Source organism: Crinia signifera, chromosome 1, assembly GCF_055691185.1.
Source record: "Crinia signifera chromosome 1, ASM5569118v1, whole genome shotgun sequence".
NCBI lineage: Eukaryota > Metazoa > Chordata > Amphibia > Anura > Myobatrachidae > Crinia > Crinia signifera.
This window is the reverse complement of record NC_139217.1, coordinates 178,448,149-178,469,920: the sequence shown is the minus strand read 5'-3', so window position 1 is coordinate 178,469,920 and position 21,772 is coordinate 178,448,149. Positions and strand designations below refer to the sequence as shown.

Here is a 21,772-nt window from a genome sequence, read left to right as displayed (position 1 = left end):
CTCCGAAACCGGCGATAGCTGGTTCTGCGCCATGGAGAAGGAACCCCACTCGTACTAACTATAAACAGAAAACACAAAATAATAACAATGTGCAGAGATATCGACCCAATTATAATGGTACAGATAAAAGAGAGTTTGGTACCCCACAAAGATATCGCCCTAATCATAATAGAATAAATAAAAGGGATTTTGGTACCCCACAAAGACAAAATAGAGGGTATGAACGCACCCCAAACTGGCAGAATAATTATTCTGATACCAACCCCAGTTTCATGAGAAGAAATATGAGGGACAATGGAAATAAATATAATAAATATAAAAATCAAAGAAATAATGACCAGACAAATAGATATGCCCCTTTGGTAACAAATACAGAGACTCCTACTTTTTTAGAACAGGATCAGAGGAATTGGCGAATCAATTAACATCATGTAATTATAAGAAAACAAGGAGAGGTAAACGATCAGGCCAGACCAAACATCATCCACGTAAAAAACGTAAAAAATCCAGTATAGGTCTGTATAATGTAGTATCTCCCCAAATGGAAAATGAAGATATGAAAACAAAAATCTTCAACCTTACTGATAGAACTCTTACAGATGCTGAGATTAGAGTCCTCAGTAAGGGACTTAAATTTGCCCCGTCTTTTAAACCCACCTCCTTTGACCTGTTCCTTGATGTACAGAAATACATCAGAAAGTTGGCTATCAAACGCTTTTTTGCTCAAAAGGATTGTAGTGTTGATAACACACAAAGTGAGATTGTGGCGTCTGAAACTACAAATACTAAATTTAAAAATCCCTCAACCTTTTATCCAACACACAGTAAGGGCCCATTTCTCGATTGTTTCAATAAAATTGTTAGCGAGGAATTGGATAAGATCACAAAAAGGTCTAAACCTAAAGTAAACAGTAGGTTAAATTTGACAAAAAAAGAATTCGACGCTCTCAAGGAATTGAAAAGCGATAAGACCCTTATTGTAAAACCTGCTGACAAAGGGGGGGGGGTTGTCCTGATGCAAAAAGATAAATATTTATCAGAAATTGCCAAACAGTTGAGTACAGGAGAGACATATAAAAAACTGAGGGGAGACCCTACAGTAAGAATTAAAAAATCTCTTTTAGAATTTACAACTAAAGCTGTAGAGGATAATATAATATCTAAACAAGAATTTGAATTCTTAAATATTTCTGAACCAACTGTACCCTGTATATACGTCCTCCCAAAGGTCCACAAAGACCCCCTGAACCCTCCAGGTCGCCCAATTATTTCGGGCTGTAATAGTCTTACATGTAATCTCTCGGCCTTTGTGGATTCATACCTCCAACCCCTGGTCCTTGCAACTAAGGCATATACTAGGGATACTGGAGACATTTTGAATAAACTTTCAAAAATTAAGTGGGAACCAGATTTTTGGTTGTGCACAGCAGACGTTAGCACGTTGTATACAATTATTGATACAGAGAAAGGCACTGAAGCTGTTAAATATTTTTTGAGCAACAGTAATCTGTCTGAATCACAACAAGCATTTTTGTTATCCAGCATCATTTTTATTTTGACCAATAATTATTTTTTACATGAAGGGTCTTTTTATTTACAGTGTACTGGTACGGCGATGGGCACCAGGTTTGCCCCCAGCTATGCTAACCTATTTATGGCCCACTGGGAAGATCAAGTAGTGTGGCATGGGGGCAAGCTGGGGGTAGGCCTGGTGTCCTGGAGCCGTTTTATTGATGACATTTGTTTTATTTGGTCAGGGGACAAAAATTCCCTAGACAATTTTTGCGATTCTTTGAATATTAATAATAGAGACATCAAACTCACATTCAATTGTAGTCAGAAGGAGGTATCCTTTCTTGATTTAAATATATACATTGAATCTGATACTCTCAAAACAAAAACATACAGAAAAGAAACTGATTCAAACAGCTTCATTTACACTACCAGCCAGCACCATAGGAATTGGCTGGATGCCATTCATTTTGGACAATTCACTCGGATCAAACGCAATTGTACTGACCCTCTGGTGTGTGAATCACAAATAAAAGATGTTTCAGACCGATTACAAGTTAAAGGTTATTCGAGCCAGGTTTTAAACAAAGCAAAATCAAGGATAGACCAGATTGAAAGGACTAACCTACTGGAAGTGAAACCGAAATCTGAGGAGACCAATGACAGGTTTAAATGGGCTTTCATTAGTAGATACAGTTCAATCCACAAGGATGTAGAACGGGTGTTTAAAAACAACTGGCATCTTCTTCAGACGGATCCTGTCCTGGGACCTCAACTTCCAGATAAACCTCAATTCATTTATAAAAAAGCGCCATCATTAAGAGACCATTTAGTACATAGTTCGACTGAGGAAAAACCACGACAAACAATTAGAACCATTGGGTTCCATCGTTGTGGCTCCTGCCTTGCATGTAAAACAGTAAAGGCCAAAGATAGAAAAATTGAACAGTTGTTTATAAATGATATAAGGGTTGCCATAAAACAATTTTTGACTTGTCATTCTCGTAATGTTGTATATGTGCTCCAGTGTAGTTGTGGTTTGGCCTATATAGGTAAAACGAGCAGACAGCTTAAAGCTCGTACAGCTGAGCACATATACAACATACGAAAAAAACTACAAACGCACACTGTGTCTGAACACTTTAGAGTAGTTCATGACGCAAAAGAATGCCATATTGTTAATTTTTGTGCTTTGGAACAAATTCTCCCTAAAACTAGAACTAATGATCTAGCAAAACGTCTCTCCAAAACAGAGATGCGCTGGATCCATAAATTAGGGACATTGGTGCCTAAAGGCCTTAATGGCGATTTTGAGTTAAAACCCTTTTTGAGTTAACACCTGGTTTCTAATTCTGATGGTTTCTTAGATTTTCCATTTATATCTTATTCACTTTTTTCTGTTTCCCAATTTTCCCTATTTTCCATGGTGTGGGGATTTTGACAATGTGGGATGTATTTTAATATTTGTCCCTTTTGTTTTTATCTCATTACAGACTTTTTATCCATATATGAAATATTGTGAACAATATCCGTCTTCCGTGTGGTACTGCCAGCATACATGTAGATTGACATCGTACATAAGAGGCTATAGTCAGTGGAACGCAGTCCGTTGAGGGTTGGAACGCATCCCTGCACCGCTGAGTATACAGCGTGGTATTTCCGGCTGCTGGACCGCATAATATGAAGCGTTTCCTGGATAAGGAACGCACCGCCATCTTTGAGCCGTCACTCGCACTGACCAGTGCTGAGCGCGGCAACTTCCGGCATTTGGAATGCATATAGTGACGCACTTCCTGTGCGTGAAACGCACCACCATTTTGATTCCACACGGAACCCGGATATTGAACGCCGATTAGCGGCAGCTGTATTGTATGTTTTAGAAATTGCAAGGGGTATATATATGCCCGCTTGGGGACTTTTATACACGCTTCTGAAGAAGGAAGATAGTACTTCCGAAACGCGTTAAGCGTGTCCCGCTTTTTCGCCTGTGCATTGATCCTGGAGCAGCGGCATCTACATCGGTGAAGGACCCTGGACTGAGCCCCCCTTGATTCCGGACCAAGGGACCCTGAACAGGACTTCCTTCCGAATACCATCACTGTGTATGCTGTAATGCCCTGGATACTTTGTTACACGCCTTTTTATCTGCAACACTTGTGAGTGTATGAAAATGTATTAAATTGTTTTTACTTTAAATGATCTGCACCATGTCTCTCCCTATTGTGTTTCCCATTTATATTCAATAGGAGAGAAATTCCCTTGTGGAAAATTGGAATTATTTACGTTCCCCTGATTGTGTGGGATACTGAGAATTGATACCTGGTTTTGTATAAATCCTCTTATTGTATTTATACTATATCACACCTGAGGTCTATCACCCTTTTTTCATAGTTACTATCTGAGCGCCACCTGGCAGTTCCACTTCTCCTTTCTTGTACAATAGTCAACACAACTACAGTGCAACATCGCACGTCACTTAAAGTAATAAACACGGAAAGACAACGCATATGCAACGGTCAGTTATTTTATTCTACAGCAGGGAAGCCTCAAGCCAATCCCACACAGAGATGTAACATACTTACCAAAACTGTCGCAAGTCTGGTTTCTTTATCAGACTTTGGCTTTTTATGCAGATGCTCAATATCTCTGAGTGAAAGCAATTCCCCTCTACAAGAAATAATACAGTAGTTAGCATTAGAAACAAGGCTACAAAGGAAATGTACTTTCACGCTATTTAAACATGTAGTATGACAATATCTACAAAAAAATGGTGCCCATTTCAAACGAAAAGGAAGAAGTACAAAACAGTATTGGTAGAGAAATCAGAGTTTCAATTTAATGATTATGTTTTAACTAGCCTAAAATTTAGTTTAATAAAATGAGCCTATATTAACCATCCTTTAATTTCCCCCAGGGTGTAGCGGTTGTATGGCCTCTTTTCGGCAGGGGATATATACTGGATGGGTCAATCTGCTTAATTATCATTTGCTGTCCTTCAAACTTGCTGCTCACTTCCATCACTCATTCTGGCTCTGACTCCCTCTGACCGGAAACCCCATGAACTAGCTTGGGAGACAGACTCCCAATTTCGGTTGAATACGAGGAATGGCTGACCATTAGAACAAGAATTGCTAAAGCTTCCATCAAAGATGTGCTATAAAAAGGTATATATACAAGATGTGTGTTGTCTAAGGGTCACACCCTATTTTCAACCTCCTCACGCTCCTGTTGGAGACCATGTGAAGAGAATACATTCCATCACACATAGTGGTCCTGCCCAATTAAGATATTTTAGGATCAAGTGTGGGACTACTGTAAGTCATAGGCATACTCCTTCAGAGTGATGTTCCTGTAGCACTTTTTAGTGTTCCTCTCTGATCTGTTATAGTCCATGTATGTAATGCTGTCAAATCCATAATTACCTTATATTTTTCTTATATACAAATTAGTTTTGATAGCCTTTCTTGTTGATCTTTTATGGCCACTTGACCCCTGCTTTGTCATAGGATCTTCTGATATTATGTATCTGTTGATGGTGTTTACAACGTTTGAATGCATATTATTGTTTTGTCTTCGTTGTATCCTGCTATTATTGTTTTTGTGTGTGCTGGTAACAATCTAATCTCAGCTTATTGTGTACCCTTTTCTGAAAATCTGAATAAAAAAATTGATTAAAAAACTAAATAAAAATAGGTACTTATAGGTTAGCCGGGCAGCCCGGGGGGGGGGTGTGTGTGTGTTAACTTACATATTTGCGGCGGGGAATCAGCGGCGGCCGGCGTCTCTATGCGGCGGGGAACAATGGTGGCGCTTTAGCGTAGTCACCACTGGGGGAGTATCACATGGTTTCCCAGCTCCCCCAGCGGCACTGCGCTAATAGCGTACCTGCCCGACTGCAATAGCGTACCTGCCAGATTGTCATGGAGGCCGGGACCGAGTGCTGGAGCCACCGGGGACATCGTATCATGCACACTACACACACACACACAATCATATGGCCACTATCCACGTGGGCGTGGAGTTAATTTTATAAAGTGTGGCGAGTGCACTTTATCTGCATCCCCTCGTGGGGCTCACTGCGCTCACCACGCTTCGGTCTCTGTGCGCTCGCCACACTCTATAAAATTAACTCCACGCTCACGTGGGCACTGGGGTTATGACGTGGATAGTGGCCATATGATCCTTTATGTGTTAGCAGGGCTCCAGTTACGTAATTTGCGTAACTTACGTAGCCAGCATAGTGGTGCATTGGTATTCTTAATACACCACTACGCAAACTACGTAACGGGCGCCCAACTAACATATAAGTACCTAAAAATAAAATAAAAAATATCCCATAGTGAAACACTGAACATTTGGATAACAAAATGTATTGTTCTGTTTATGGATGCCAGGATAGAAGAGACCTGAACAGGAAAACCACCATCTTCGAAGGTCTCACAGCATTCTATATTAAGTGGGTGTTCTTGTCTGGTGACATGAGACAATAAACTAACTTAGAGGGGGCACGTTAGTGGAAGGATGGTACTTCCTGCTTTCATATTAGGATTCCCTGAAGTTTGGAGCCAGTTAGACCCCATATCCTGGGCTTCGAAATATTTTCTGTTTTCCGAGCTATTTTATAACATGAAGGCAGGCCATTTGTATATATGAGATCATAAACGATTACTTTTAAATTAATTGAAGCCTGGTCTTTTAAATGAGGTCTTCAGTATAGGGTTAATTGTTAGCATCTCTAGAAAACACCAGTTTGGTTGCCCTGTTGCAAAGGGTGGTAACATTGTGTCTGTGGTTGGCAGAGTAGGGGAGGTAGGACATTTTTAATGTCCTCATCCCATTGCCTGGCTTTTTAGAGATCACTGTAGTGTAGTAGTCATGGAGGAGGGCTTAATAATGTCAACCACCCACTGCCTTACCCAGCTTCCACGTCCGTGGCAAGCATTGTGCAATAGTGTTTCCCGCCCCTATCATCTCCTGCAATGCCAAATATCCTTTGCATTGAAGAGGTTAATAATTCAAGATAAAAGTTGCAGAACTGTTAAAACACATTCCAGCCCTAAATCTAATGCCACAGAATGGTTGTTTTTCCTGGTTATACATACTGTGATAATACCAGAGGATTTGTGTACATTAAAAACACTCATAATCAGGGCAGTAGAGAGCCTGGCTAGGCCCAGGTATTTCCCAGGGGGTGTGGCCTAATCACAGGAGGCATGGCCATGCACCCTTGGAATAAAATACAGATAAAATTGTACTTTAAGCACCTCCCTGGCCACACTGCAGCATGTGCTGGGTTGCGAATAGCTGCTACAGCTGCCAGGCAACCGGGGCCCTACCGGGTCCTTCCATCAGACCTGGGCCTGGGTAATTTGTACCCACCCCCCCTTTTGGCACCACGGCTCATATCATGAAAATACCTATTTTTTTCCCCGCACATCACATGCAGACATCTCAGATCAAAAAAACGACTGCAGTAGATCCTAACATAACCATATAAACATGCTTAAAGCAACTGGGACTAAACCAAAGACTTGATGATCCACTTTTCAATGACTGTAGATCTACATAGACACAAATCCTTTATGACTGAAGAGAATACAGACCTCTCTTCCTCATCACTGTCTATTTCAATATTTTTCCTCTTCTCGGCTTTACCAGGTGCAGAATTGACTTCTTTGGCAATCTGTGCAACACGGATTTTCTTGAACTCTTCTTGGGTGAGAAGTCTGCTGGCACTGACTGCGACGGCCTTGGCCTTTCGCTCATCTTCTGGCATTGCTTGAATCTTTTCTGACTGTAAAATCGTAAGTATTAATATTAACATTTGTACTCTATGAAGTTAGTATTGTTGTGGAGGCTATTGTTTGCATTACTACATTTATGTTTCCCTAAAGCCCCATACACAATGGGTAAATTTGAGCTGGAAGCAGCTCAGTTTTACCTTTTCAGCTGCTTTTAGCTCAAAAAGTTGTCCAGTGTGTACAGGGCAGCAATGAGCACTGATGCTCGGCTCCTGCATAAACTCTGGAGGGTGCCGGTAATACCAGATGAGCGATGGGGTGGATGGCTTTCCATAGCGTCCCGCTATGGAAAGTAGTCCACCCCTAGAAAAAAAAAACCGCTTAAATGGACAAAAATCGCTCAGTGTGTATGCACTGAGCGATTTTCACATCTTTGCTGTCAATACCTGCTGGTATCATCTTTCAGTCAAAGGACCAGAGCACACACACATCTATCCTCCGTGTGATACAAGTCATGTTACACATGTGAAAGCAGTGTCGGTAGCGCCAAGTGTCTTTTCCTGCAACTTTTTGTTTTGTTTAAATGCATCTTTTTCCCAAAACAATGTGCAGCAGGCCTTAATCTTATGTATACCTCTAGTTGTATCTATATACAAAATATTACGTTCATGTTTTAAAGTAACATACTGTAGTGAAGCATTTTGTAAGTAGATACAGCCGCAGTCATTCGTAGAATATAGGCACACCAAATATAATTTTAATCAGGAAGAGCTGCTATACACATTGGGAGTTATATTGGTTCACTCCTTCTGGCATATTCCTTCTTAGATGGACAAAACCATGTGCACTGCAGGTGGGGCAGATGTAACTTGTGCAGAAAGAATTAGATTTGGGTGGGGTTATACTTCAAAGTGAGATCTATATTGCAGTGTAAAAATAAAGTCAGTATTTTCCCTGCACAGAAACAAAATAACTCACCCAAATGTAATTCTCTCTGCACATGTTACATCTGCCCCCCTGCAGTGCACATGGTTTTGTCCATCTAAGAAGGAATTTGCCAGAAGGAGTGGACCAGAATAAGGCCCATTGTTTGAGACACATTTTAATGGAAAAGTTCACACAAAGACACTCGGAGCTAGAGTCACGCCATAGAATGGCGCGCCTATCAGGGCTCTTGAACACACAAGGAGGCTAGATGTATGTGGACATGTGTACATTATGATTACTGTGTATTTCGGGACACTGAGATATACAGTCACGTATGTTCTGGCTATTAGTGGCAGCAACAATTTCTAGAAATACATAGAACAACTCACCATGTTGCAATGAACCCGGCATGGTGGTGGATGCACTGGTTACCTTGCAGGCAGGCCAACAATGTAATGCTGTTATCTGGTCCATTGCTATGTATTCTCAGATTGAAAGGTATAAACTACTAAACACTTGCATGTAATAAAATGGAGTCCAATTAATTAATAAAATACTATAAAATCACTGTAGTAAGCTATGGCATAATCACAAGTGCAGGGGGGAGGGGGGGCTTAATGCTTTCATAATCCTGTTCTTCTCTTACATGCTTATCTGGCTAATGTTACCTAAGCTGGCGATTTGATGCTTTTTAATACATTCCGTGCTGTACCCATGCAATGACCATGGGACATCTGTACAGAGATCTGGCATTCAGACAGACCGCATTGGACTTAGCATTCATCGTGACACTATACTCACTATTTCCTTCTGCTCCTCATCAGAGGAATGGTGAACATCGATCCACTCGCCATCTTCATCATCATCACTTAGACTGGCGCTTTCCCAGCCATCTGAGAACACAATACATATCATTTTAACATTCAGAGACTGCTCACAAATAAATAAAAGCCTACACACAAAATAATCAGCTCACTTACCATCCTCTTCTGCCTCTTCTGGAGGTTTAGTTTCTACTTCCAGCACCTCAGCCCCAGGGATATAGTCTTTTGCATCCAGTTCTCCATACGCGTGGATTTTTGCTTCTGTAGTGGCTTCGGTTGGTTTGCCCTGCATGATGGAAAAGCGGATATTTACATACCACTCATCCTTTTACAGATTTAGTTTAGATAATCGCAAAAAGCTGGAAATTCTACATAACTGTTAATGTGTGCATAACAAGCTGGCGGGGCCTGCAAATATAAGTGACAAACACTCGCAGCCACATAATAAATGTAGTGTTCACGCTATGCTTCTTTCACAGGGCGCTGCGCCCTGCCCCTTTAAAAACTGCTCAATTCCGCCCTGCCCTTTTAGTCCCGCCCTGCATAGTAATAGGCCGCGTGCTTTCTGTTTCTCCCCGGCAGCTCGGGCCGCCCTGCGCACGGCATAGTGATACAGGCTGTGGCTTGTCTCACTCCGCTCGCCCCCCCCCCCCCCCGCGCCCGGCATAATGATACATGAAGTGCGGTTTGCTGTCTCTCCCCGACCGTGACACTTCACTCTGGCTGCCCTGCGCAATGCATAATAATATGCGCTGAAGCTTCAGCTCAGCACTTGTTTCAAGCTCTTCTGGCCAGCATGCCCCCTCCCCCTGTAGTGCTGACATGCCGCTCACCTCGCGGCAGTCAGCTATTACATGCAGCATGCCTCCTCCCCCCTGCCTAGCTGACATGCCGAACACAATGTTATGTGAGCTGCTGTCAGCACTATTTCAATCAGAATGCCTCCTCCCCCCTGCCGAGCTGACACGTGTCAGCTCTGTCAACTTATGTATGACCCAGACACCTGAGACACGTGAGACACGTGTGTCAAACACTATCAAATCTGCATAAGTCCCCCCTCTGCATAAATGCATGTCAGGAAGGTTGACATGCAGGAAGGTTGACATGCAGGAAGGTTGACATGCAGGAAGGTTGACATGCAGGAAGGTTGACATGCAGGAAGGTTGACATGCAGGAAGGTTGACATGCAGGAAGGTTGACATGCAGGAAGGTTGACATAGGTTTTTCACTGTTTTTTGAGCCGACATGTGCTGACAGTCAGCACAAAAAACAGTGAAAAACCCATGTCAACCTTCCCACATTGCAGGAAGGTTGACATGCAGGAAGGTTGACATGGGTTTTTCACTGTTGCTGACAGTCAGCACATGTCGGCTAAAAAAAAAACAGTGAAAAAACGCATGTCAACCTTCCTGCATGTCAACCTTCCTACAATGTGGGAAGGTTGACATGGGTTTTTCACAGTTTTTTGTGCTGACTGTCAGCACATGTCGGCTCAAAAAACAGTGAAAAACCTATGTCAACCTTCCTGCAGGTCAACCTTCCTGACATGCAGGAATATCATGTACATAATTTGGCCCTTTTAAATTAAAATGTGCCTTCCTGGATAAAAAAATGTGCCCTCACGATTGAAAAATGTGCCCTCCCTGTGGTCAGCACCCTGCCCTAAAAAATTTCTAGAGTGAACACTAAAATGTGCACATGGAATTCATCTTATAATCAGACGGTAATTAGGGGAAGCATTCACAATAAATGCACTGGTACTTAGCCCTGACACTGATCTGAGAAAGTGGTGTATGAAAAGGCAGCGCTTACTAGTACATACTGTATATATGCATATATGGCTTCCTGCTTCACCTCTTTACCAAGGTGAAGAAGGAAGCAGCAGCAATGAGATGTATTAACATCTTGTTTGCGAAGTATGAGCTCTCTCTCTCTCCTCCTTGTTGTTGTTTCCACTGGGCTTAGAGAATCTTCCTATCGTTTGCTGCCCGAAAACCAGCAGTCCCCACAGGGCTGTCCCTGCTCTAGAGATGGGGCAATGAAAACGGTAGTAATCAAAATTAATAGCTGCAAGTGTCAGAAGAGTCAGTGCAACTGACGGTTTATACATATCTTGGTAAGTAATCTTAATGAAAGCAGCCTCAAAAATGACAGGGGTGCCTCCGTCACTTAACAAACATCGGCAAATTAATACATCGGGGAGATCGCTAACAGCACACAATGTGCGCTGATACCACTTCTCCCTATGACTACTTTTCATACATCTACCATTAAAATAAAACAAATAAAACATTAAAAAAAAAAGAGAAAGCTTAATATTTACAAAAATAGGAAGACACAGATCTGGTGTATTTTTGCTGAATATTTATTAATCACAAATTTGATATGGAGTGTGTATACGGAGCAGAATGGAACTAATGTTGGGAAAAAGCGGAGGATGCTATATTGTAGTACGTTGTTTATAAATTCAGAAACTCTGTAGTAAAACAATAGACAAGCACCATATCAAATTAATCAGCACATTCTTCTGGTGTGTCCTTGGTGAATTGGGTTGCAAGTCTATTTTGGGCAACAAGAAGGCGCCCACTGCTAGCAGAGTCTCATGGGACCTGCTGCAATGGGGACGACGCATCTGTACTATACTAGAATTAAGAATTTCTAACCGATATCTAATTAAATAGAATTTTAAGTCAAACATTTTAGACTAGTTTTACGAGCATTTTTTTTACATTCTGTATCCATATACTAATGGAACAAGACACCATTGGGCACCTGAATCTTGTGAGTAACTCACCCGGAATTTCCTTTGCAACATGTGAGGGTCCAAAGTGCGGAATAGCTGTATCAATCCCTTGGCAGACATGGAGACATCTAAGTGGGAGACATAAAATATAAGACTAATGCACTTCTAATCATTCTTAGCATGGTCTTTACATGGAGAAAAACACAAGACAATGTATAATTTATGAAAACACTAAATTATCCCCCATTACTCTATTTTAGTTTCTGAAATAATAGATACAATGTTTAACATGGGTCAATGTTGTTTCCAACTGTAAAGCCCAATGGAATATGCTGCGCTATATAAGAAACTGTAAATAAATAAATAATGCATTCAAAAAGAGGAAGTAGTACAAAGGTCAAAGTTTATGTGAATAAAATAAATCTAATGTTGCTGGAGACCAGAAGCCTTAGGGATCAATCTAGTAGTATGCAGCTTCATACAGGACGATTTACATCTCAGCCCTATACAGGACTCTTGGGACTCTCCGGGACATACATTTTCCCCAGTTTGGTTGGTGAGATATGAATTTTATGTGATTTTAGAGAATTATCAATGTATTCTGGCTATATGTATTTTAGACATTAAATCTTTTTGTACTAGATCAACCAATCCCTCATTTTTTTCACCCAACTTTACAGGTTTCATTACCTCACTTTTTACAAAGTTATACCAAGCGCAGCTCAACACCCCTTTCTTTTCTTGTTCATTCAGTACAGGACTAACTATCCTGTCCCAGAGCAGCAGCTAGGGAAACACAGCTCCAGCCAGGCGCACCTGCACCCAGACCCACTCTGTGTGGTCAGGGTCACCACCACCCCTTTTTCTATTGTTTTCAATCTAGTAGTATACCTTACAACACTCACAGTCCTGTGGCAGTTTATTGTAATCATTCAGGAACCTCTAACACCTGTGCTATCAGGGTCCTCCATAGTATGAATATGTACAATGCAAGTAGGGAAGGGTCCAGGAGTAAGTAGACAAAAAGCTGTAGTGTATTTTTTAGCCTGTATTAGTTGAAGACTTCTACTCTTCATGAAGCGATGTATATGTACATGAATATCTGGCATTACAACATAGAAGTCTCGCAGAAAATAATGTTTCATCACTTTGTAAAGCTAGGTAAAGATTTATGGGGCAAGTTTTTTTCTTGAATACTATTGTTTTTCTTTTATACGTTAGGAGAACCACGGCAGATCGATTAACCCTTTGAGTGCCAACATCTGTGAGAGATGTGCAACATATCGACTAAAAATGCAAGCGTCGCTCACATTAGTTATTTAAATTCAAATACGAAATGTGTGAAGAAAAGCGCCACGCTTCGGGCTCGTATTCCACGTCCGCTCGCCTCGCTGCGCTCGCCACACTATATAAACTCAACTCCATGCGAACGTGGATAGTGGGGGTATGAAAAGGTCGGAGGACGCGTACCGCTGCGCTCGCCACGCTTCGGGTTGGCGTTGATCGCGGCGTGGCGTTAACAATGTTGGGGCATTTTACATAATTAATGCGATTTGGTCGCATGCGATGCAATTGACCCGATTTTTCCGACCTGATGAAAAAAATCGGGCTCCCAGATATTACACAAGTACCAGGTAAACATTATAGGTCATTATGACATCTTCTCAGTGCTCTATTACAGTAATTCTGGGCAATGTGGGAAGGTAGTAATGGTTTCTGCCTCAGCGGATATGGTCACACACACCAGCCTGAAGGAAATGCCTGTTTGGGTTTCTATTGCAAACCTGTGACCCAATGCTGTAATTCCATTTTTGCATCGGCTTACAAAATATACACTGATCATCTAACTGGAAAGAAATCTAAATAGCCATTATCAACTTGGTAACACAGCTGTTAATGTAATTAAAGAACTCCATAAAGAAATAGTCAGCTGAATATTACACATACAATGCTCCGTTTTACCCTCCTGGAGCAAGTTGCCACATTTTGCACTTTTCAATATAAGCAGGTGTGTCATTGATCATGTGCTGTGCAGAAATGCACTGTGCCAATTGGTGGATTCATACATTTACGTACAAAATGATGTCACAGCAGCCAAAACGTATGCATACTTTATGATCTGCATTAGACCCAACTTGCTAATAATTCATGACAAAAAGCTGAAGTAAGTCAATCTTTAAACAACGTCTAGGTTCGAATGTTAGGGTTACCTTCATAGAAATCTCTATTTTGGGGATTAGAGATCCATTAACATTTCACTCACTTTTATCTCTGTGTGTTTTGTACTGTGTTAGATCCTGTAATAGCTCTTCTGTCATTGCCAGTGGACATCGAGCAGTTAACTCCTTAATGGCATTTATTCTGCAAACCACATAAAATAGTGTATAAGTGTAAAAAATCTTGGTTTCTGTATCTAAAAAATACATACAAAACCAAAACATTAATTACTTTTCCCACCCTTATAACAGTCCTAAGGGGCAACTCGAATCAAAGCGAGAGACATGAGATGCTGGTGATTGGACCTTTTTCCATGGCAACTTGCTGCTACCAACGCCACAGAAATGCACAGGAAACTCTGTGTAACTTTTTCTGTTATTACTCAGCAATGAGCCTATTTGTGCACATCACTGAGAACTGAAATGCTACAGTAGAAGCACTAGACTTGCTCAACAGAAATCCCATATCCCTGAATTTGACCAAAACTGCACCCAACAAATAAAAATTGAAATATTAAAAACAAAGATTACTTCAAATGACACAAAAACATACCCAAAAAATAAACTCAAAAAGGAAAAGAAAATTGAATTGACTGTTCATGCTGCAGTTTCAAAGAACGCTCTACTCATAGAAAATGAAGACGAATAAATAGAAATATTGTATATCTCCGCATGTGCTCAAGAGTCTTAAGGTCCATACACACTGTGCCCAGCGTGTAGGGTCAGCGAAGATCGCTAACATCGCTGGGGGAAGAGCCGCTCAGTGCATACACACTGAGCGGCATCCCCCCTGCCCGGTGCCGAAGGGGGGGGGGGGTCGGTCAGAGGACTGCTTTGCATAGCGCAGAGCTATGCAAAGCCGCTCATCTGCTGGTAATACCAGCAGATGAATGGCTTTTCTGGCGATGATGGGGCGTACACACTGGGCGGCTTTGAGCTGAAGGCCACTCAAACATGCTGTTTTGAGCGACTTTCAGCTCAAAATCGCCGTGTGTATGGGCCCGGTTTCCTTAATCCATTATCAATTGAGCCTTTACCATAGAACCAAGAGCATGCAAAGCAGCTGTATCTATCTTGCCCATTATATTCCCTTCCGCAGACAATATATGGACACTTTCCATCGCCAAAAGCAAACAGTGAATGCCGGCCAGTTCTCGGTTTCATGCTTTCACCATGATTTTTGCCATGATTCACAGTTTGCATTCGACATCTTTTTTAAGGTGAACTGGAATGTGTTTTTTTTAAATAAAAGTTTTTTTCTGTAAAAAAATCAGTAATTTTATTATCTGAAGGGGCATGCTATTTGGATTGCAGCACATGAATATATATTGAATTTTTTTTAAAAAACATGACATCACAGGGGGTGGAAAGTCGCTCATTAGATATTCACTGCGGCTGGTCCCCCTCATTACATATGCACGAGCGGGACATTGCAGTGGCTCCCTCCACCGCACCCTTCCAGCTCTCGCAGGGTGGCAGTTGCTTCTGCCCATGTCCCTGCCAGCTCTCCTTCTCCCCCAAACATACTGGCGTAGGCAGGGAGGCTTCCATCTCCCTGCCTTCCGCCGTCCCCCTGGCTCCCTGCAGCATTCACCAGGGGGGGGGGGTATTCAAATTTGCCGTCAGGGGGGCAGCGAGCCCCTGAGGCATTGAAGGGAGAGGGGGAGAGGTAGGGCTGGCAGCGAATGCTCTAGCCCTCCGGAACCCTGCAAATGTGCAGTGAATCCTAAACAGGATTCGCTGCACAGTGTGAAAAAAAAAATTGAATATTGCCCATAGTGATGGTCTTTCTCTTTATATGTAGATATTTTCCATGTATTATTGTATAGTTAACTAAGGATTTCCAGCCATTCACATCGGGGCCCGTTCTGGACATTCAGGATCTTGTCACCATAACCTTCGCCAGGGAGCACAGATAAACAATATACAATTTTTCGTCAGTTCCCAACCTTCCATCAGCCACTATGTTTAATATGCAACATTTTAAAATAGTACACTTTTCTCCATTCATCGGACACTGGGATGATGCTGGGACATCCTACAGCTACCCCCCTTAAGGGAGGAAATGCTCTCGTGTTTAAGAACCGACAGTAGGTCCAAAACAAGCCGTCAAGGTGAAGGTGTCAAAACAATATACTGATGAATGTGTGCACATAGGATCATGAGGTGCTATACTGAGCTGCCCAGGAAGCCCCTACAGACCTAGTGAAATGGGCACACACCAAGGCTGGGGCAAGTAAGCTTGTCAAATTGTAAAATGAAGCCAATGGAGCTCAAGTTTGTTTTGATGCTAGCCAACCCTGCTTGTGGATTTCATATAAAGGACAAACAAAGACTCCGATATCCTGAGTTCTGTCAACATAACTACAGAGAGCCAGAACCACATCTAAATTGGGCTGCCCAGGAGAACATTCCAGAGCATTACTAGAAGAGACAACCATCTCCTGATTGATATGGAAATGGAATGGTCACCCATCGATTGGAGGACATCCATTGTGATCCGAAGGTGTTCTTGGAGGACATCCAGGAAATGTGACAGAATAAGTAGATCATTCAGATAGAAGAAAGGGAAGTCACATTCTTCCCTTTCATCTGATATCTGCGGCGAACACATGGTGCCTTGGAAAAAGAAAACAATGGCAAGGCCCGAAACGGATAGTGATCAGCAATGACTGAAAACCATCTGAAAGTGGTTCTGGATAGGTATATGCAAATATACATCCTGGACATATAATCCCCTGGATAGATTGTCAATGTGCCCATACAGAGAGATGAGCTGCATACTTTTTATACTAGATCCCAACGTATCTAGTACAATAAGCATGCAAGCATTTTGTACTAGATGCGATGCGATCTAGTACAAAAGTACGTGCTGCACGATGTGATGTGCGTGGAAGTGCTCATCGCACAGGAATAATGCTCCGTGTATGGGCACCTTCAGAATGATTGAGTGAATCGACTTCAGCTGAAAATCTCGGAACCCTGAAACACTGGTTGAGGTATTTAGGTTGATGATAGGGCAGAAGGACAGATCTAGTTTCCACATCAAAAACAGATCGATGTAAAAAAAGAAATAAAAAATGGTGCCTTAACTGGGACACCAAATGGAATGTGCTGGGGGGGCAGGTTATAGGGAGTGTGTGCTTCTGGTAATCAAAGTTTAGCCATTTGGTGCCCAGGCTCCACACTACACCCAGTGTCATCCCAGTGCCCATTATGAATAAATGGACAGAAGCTCATGGACAACCTAAATTACACAGTGACCCTGGAGACAAATATGACACTCACCCAACAGTCATCACCTCTCCGGAGTTCCTGTCTGTAACAAAGTTATTAGCGATGGTCATTAGTACAGACTGAGCAATCTGGAAAGACACAAGGATAGAACGATTAAAGTGAAGCATTATTACATGAACACATTTTTCTAATCCAAACTGTAAAATCCAAAATGTATTCCATTTTCTTGGCAGAACTAGATACTATCCAGTACAGAAAATAATTACTGAAATAATTTATGAATTGCTATCCTCTTTTACAATACTAAAGAAAATCTAAGATTAATTTCTTAAATTCACAAAAATACATCAAGGCAGACTTAGCACATTTCACACCAATGGTCTTTTCCTAACGGGCATGCTAAATTGTATTTTGTTAAACACTATAAATGGCATACGTATATTTGCCATTACAAAACGGCATCATAAGAACTACTGGCATGTACTAGTTTACATTTGTATTTTAATTTAGAAAAATCAGATCTGATGACAAAATTGTACAAGAGGTTCATGCTTCAATACTCTACAGCGATTCTGGGAAACTGATGAAGTTACCTCTGGAGGGACCAGGTGATGAGTGGCTTGTGCAGCAAACAGCAGAATCTTGGTCACCTCTAAATGACAACACATTGAGGATTAGTACAGTATACACTCACACAGATTTCACTGACCTGTCTAAGCTGGATAATTTGGTGCGTTTGAAAATGTTTGTTACAAAGGGCAGCAGAATATACAAGTAGTAAACGGGTTGGCTTTCATAGTGGGGGTGGCGTGGGGGTGCATTTCACATTGTAAGCCCCCATTAGGGTGCTTATACAATTAAAAATCGTATAGGGGCCTTATACAATTTAAAATCGCATCGCAGTTGATAGGCCAACAGTCAGTAGGTTGACCAATATGGGTCAACAGACAAAAGGCTGACTTGCATTATGTCGACATGGTCAAAAGAGCACCATTGTCCACTCGCCACAACTTTACTAAAGGTAATAGATGGTGGTGTGGACACAGGAGGTTGGGGTACTGCCTTACGTAGCGGTTAAGTAGCGGCTAACATAACTGGCATAGCAGCGGTGGCCGCAAAGATGAGGGAGTACCCAAAAAACTCATGCCGACCTTTTGACCATGTGGACCTTGCATTCAAAAGTGCTCCACCCATTGTCCATACCCGTATACAACCCATACGAAGCTTACCTCTTTGGTGCGGCTGTAGGAATCTTTGTATAAATGGATAATAGTTAAAGAGAAACAACTGTAAAAAAAAAAAAAAAAAAGAATAGTTGACAGTCAGCATATGTGTTACTAGTAAAATTCCTCATGTAATTCCTCCAACACAACTTTTCAAAAGGCATTATACAGTAGATATAATGTATCTATGTCGGTGATTAAAGTAGTGAAAGAGTAATGGTGCATGAGATTTTGACTATATAGTCAAAATCTCATCAGGATCGCATGCAGATCACATGGGTTTTTAACCCTTGCGATCCCTATGCACGTTCACGTATCACAAGCAGAAAGTCTTGGCTGCATTGACTATTTCGTGCAGATCTGCACTATATAGTAAATGCTGTATGCAGATCGCATGCACGATCACGTCGGGATCACATTGTACGGTACTCGCACCGTGTGTACACACCAACAATAGTGAAGCAGCAACATTTGTGGTCTTGCTAAAGTAGTCTAATGGAGTGTACACATGGTGAGATTCCCTTGCTATTCAACAGTTATTCGATTGCTATACAATCTATGCTAACTCTACTATTTACATACAATTCATACAATCTGCACTATATAGGTCATTGCTGCCCTGTCTATCTGGGTTTCCATTTGTGCTGTCACGAGAGCACGCATCGGGATCGCAAGGTAAAAAACCTCAAATCTCACCGTGTGCACATAGCATAAAGCACAGCACCAATAATCAACAAACATTTAGCTACAAAAAGATGCTCAACTCTATTTAATGTTCTCATATGATGGGAAATGCATATATTATATACACAGCTACATGCTACTGTCTGAAGACTATTAACAGACCTGTGGTGTTGGTATTGCCTCCTTTTCCTCTGCCCCCTTATGGCAATCCGATACTGCCGCTTTTTCTGAACTACGGGCGTAACTCAGAGTTTATCACTGATGCGCGAACTCGCAGATCGTGTGATTATGGAATGACTGCTCATGCATACAGATCATGGGCCAAAACAGCATCAGAAATAGCAAATGGATCTAAATGCAATTCCCTCACAATTTGACTGTCAGGAAGCCTGTGTTTGGGGGTGGGGGGGGTGGTAACCGGCCGTTTTCTGTAAGTGTCAGAAAAACATGGCGCGCCCAGGCATTTTTAGAGAGCGTCTGATGTCAGCGCCGGCCATGTTCAGCTTGTCGCAGAGTTGTGGGAAGGTCAGACTTATTCTCATGTGCACAAACTGGAAAAATCATTTGATGGTTCTGGAATTGCTTTTGGATTTGCAGGCGGATAGCAAATATGTTTGTAATTCACTTGTAGATAGAATGGGACGGGCTTTGTTTCCGTCTGAGTGGCGGCTATGTACTCGCAAGTGAACTGCAACTTTGCAGATCAGTGATCAGGTCTAAATCAGAGATGAATACAGTGGCGCTCATGTGAATGGTAGGTGAAACCAGTGGACATAGTAAAATCTTTACTGGATGAAGTCATACATAAGAATATAATACAATCATATCTGCAGCTTACAATGTACATCACTGTACAAAAAGTAGAATCTAACATATTGGATGTGCCATTATTATAAAATGAATTTTAATAATAAATTTGAATGAATGAATATATATATTTTATAAGGTCATAATAATATGTAGTCTATAACTTCAGAAAACTCCTACTTCATGTAATATTTAGGTGTCAGGCACAGTTGACAAGCGCATATGTATGTAAAATGAGCAGTTTAATGCGTTTTAGTCTCATTTAGTGTAGTTATATGAAGTAAAAGTTGAACTATCTAAACTTAAACTAAGATAAAGAGACAGTAAAATCTAAATGTAACAATATACAGATTTACCTCATGGATTCCAACTAGCCTGGAGATTAGGTCCATAAGCATCATCTTAACTTCAAATCTTTCCTTGGAACTTTCTAACTGCTTCAACAGTTTCTCTGCAAATTCTGAAAGAATATTAAATGACTTAATACACATAGCTTGCTTAAAGAGTTTCCTCGCCTTAAGAACTTTACCAAATACCCCTTTCAGACTTAAAACCCCAGCTTTAACCAGGTTCGGAACTGGAACCCAGAGCCACATATTTCACACACAAGGTAGCACACAGGCCTGGGTTGCTAATAACAGGAACAACCCATTTGCAGGGTCACCATATGGAACAGTCAATATGGGTTAAACCAGGCATGTCCAACCTGCGGCCCTCCAGATGTGCTGAAACTACACATCCCAGAATGCCTTGCCACAATTTGGCTATTAGGGAATGCTAGAATGATAACAATGCATGCTGGGATGTGTAGTTTCAGCACATCTGGAGGGCCGCAGGTTGGACATGCCTGGGTTAAACCATACGGACCTAAACCAGCCCAGTCAATGCACATGATAGTAAGGTTCCCTTTGAGGTCTGATGAATTTACATAATAGAGCATTTCCAGCAAGACTGGGGTGACAGTGGATAGCAAAGATTAAACGGACGTGACTGACATGGTAAAACTGAAAGCCATATGCGAACTACCGTAATCTAATTAAATACTTCAATTGTTTATAAAACGTATATTTGTAGCAGTATATGTATTTTACCTTGAGGGTCATGCACCAAATGAATAGCTGAAAAGTTGTAGACCTCTGGTCTTTTCTTCTTTTTATGTTTCTTACCGATTCAGAGAGAAGAAAAACATTTTTTAATACATGTATATGGCTTATTTGACTTATTTCTCCTTTAGACTTTGGGACTAAATTAAATGTAATTGTTGAGGTGCATAGTCAGTGGAATGTTGTTGTATTTAGCCTCCTGATGGCAGCAGTAGTATTCATTATAGCCCTCATCTAAAATGGTAAAATGTTTTTATTATAGCTATAGCAGACAATTCTTTGTGTTTATTCTTCTGGAAGCTAGGCTTGTCTATTCTCCAGCAAGCATCAATAAGCAATAAGACATTATGGTGGTAACTGAATTAGATATTGACCCCCTTAATTCCCATATGCCATTTTGTTGGTATCCTAATGAAGATAGACAATAGATATGACAGTCAATAGGGTCAAAAGATCTACATGGGGTTAGGGCGACAAAGTCAAAATCATGACAAGGTTTTTCATGGTTGGGATTAAGGTCCCCATATATTAGGCCCACTTTTAGGCTTGGGGTTAAGGTGCCCATACATTAGGTCGGACCTTATTTCCCCGGCAGCTTCCCAGAAGGACTCTGACATGATTTGGCACTTGATGCGCCAAGTTCTGCATGTAATAATTCACATGCAACTCCCGGGGAGCCAGGCGGCGGAATGCCAGCTGGGGGAGCAAGACATCGGTGTTCTCGGAAGCCATGCATGGAAGCCGGGAGATGAGCT

At 41.5% G+C, this 21,772-nt stretch overlaps 1 protein-coding gene across 1 annotated transcript in view; it reads right to left on the bottom strand.

Moving 5' to 3' along the window:
- The window catches only part of SDAD1 (SDA1 domain containing 1), a 40,547-nt gene that overhangs the window by 4,322 nt on the left and 14,453 nt on the right, over positions 1-21,772 (bottom strand). The window contains exons 10-20 of the mRNA XM_083178294.1: positions 21,006-21,075; positions 20,271-20,374; positions 18,430-18,487; positions 17,794-17,852; positions 17,252-17,328; positions 14,011-14,108; positions 11,799-11,875; positions 9,161-9,290; positions 8,982-9,073; positions 7,116-7,306; positions 4,095-4,179 (exon numbers count right to left, since the gene is read on the bottom strand). Of these exons, the coding sequence (XP_083034420.1) occupies positions 4,095-4,179; positions 7,116-7,306; positions 8,982-9,073; positions 9,161-9,290; positions 11,799-11,875; positions 14,011-14,108; positions 17,252-17,328; positions 17,794-17,852; positions 18,430-18,487; positions 20,271-20,374; positions 21,006-21,075 (1,041 nt within the window). The remainder of the gene's footprint in view (positions 1-4,094; positions 4,180-7,115; positions 7,307-8,981; positions 9,074-9,160; positions 9,291-11,798; positions 11,876-14,010; positions 14,109-17,251; positions 17,329-17,793; positions 17,853-18,429; positions 18,488-20,270; positions 20,375-21,005; positions 21,076-21,772) is intronic.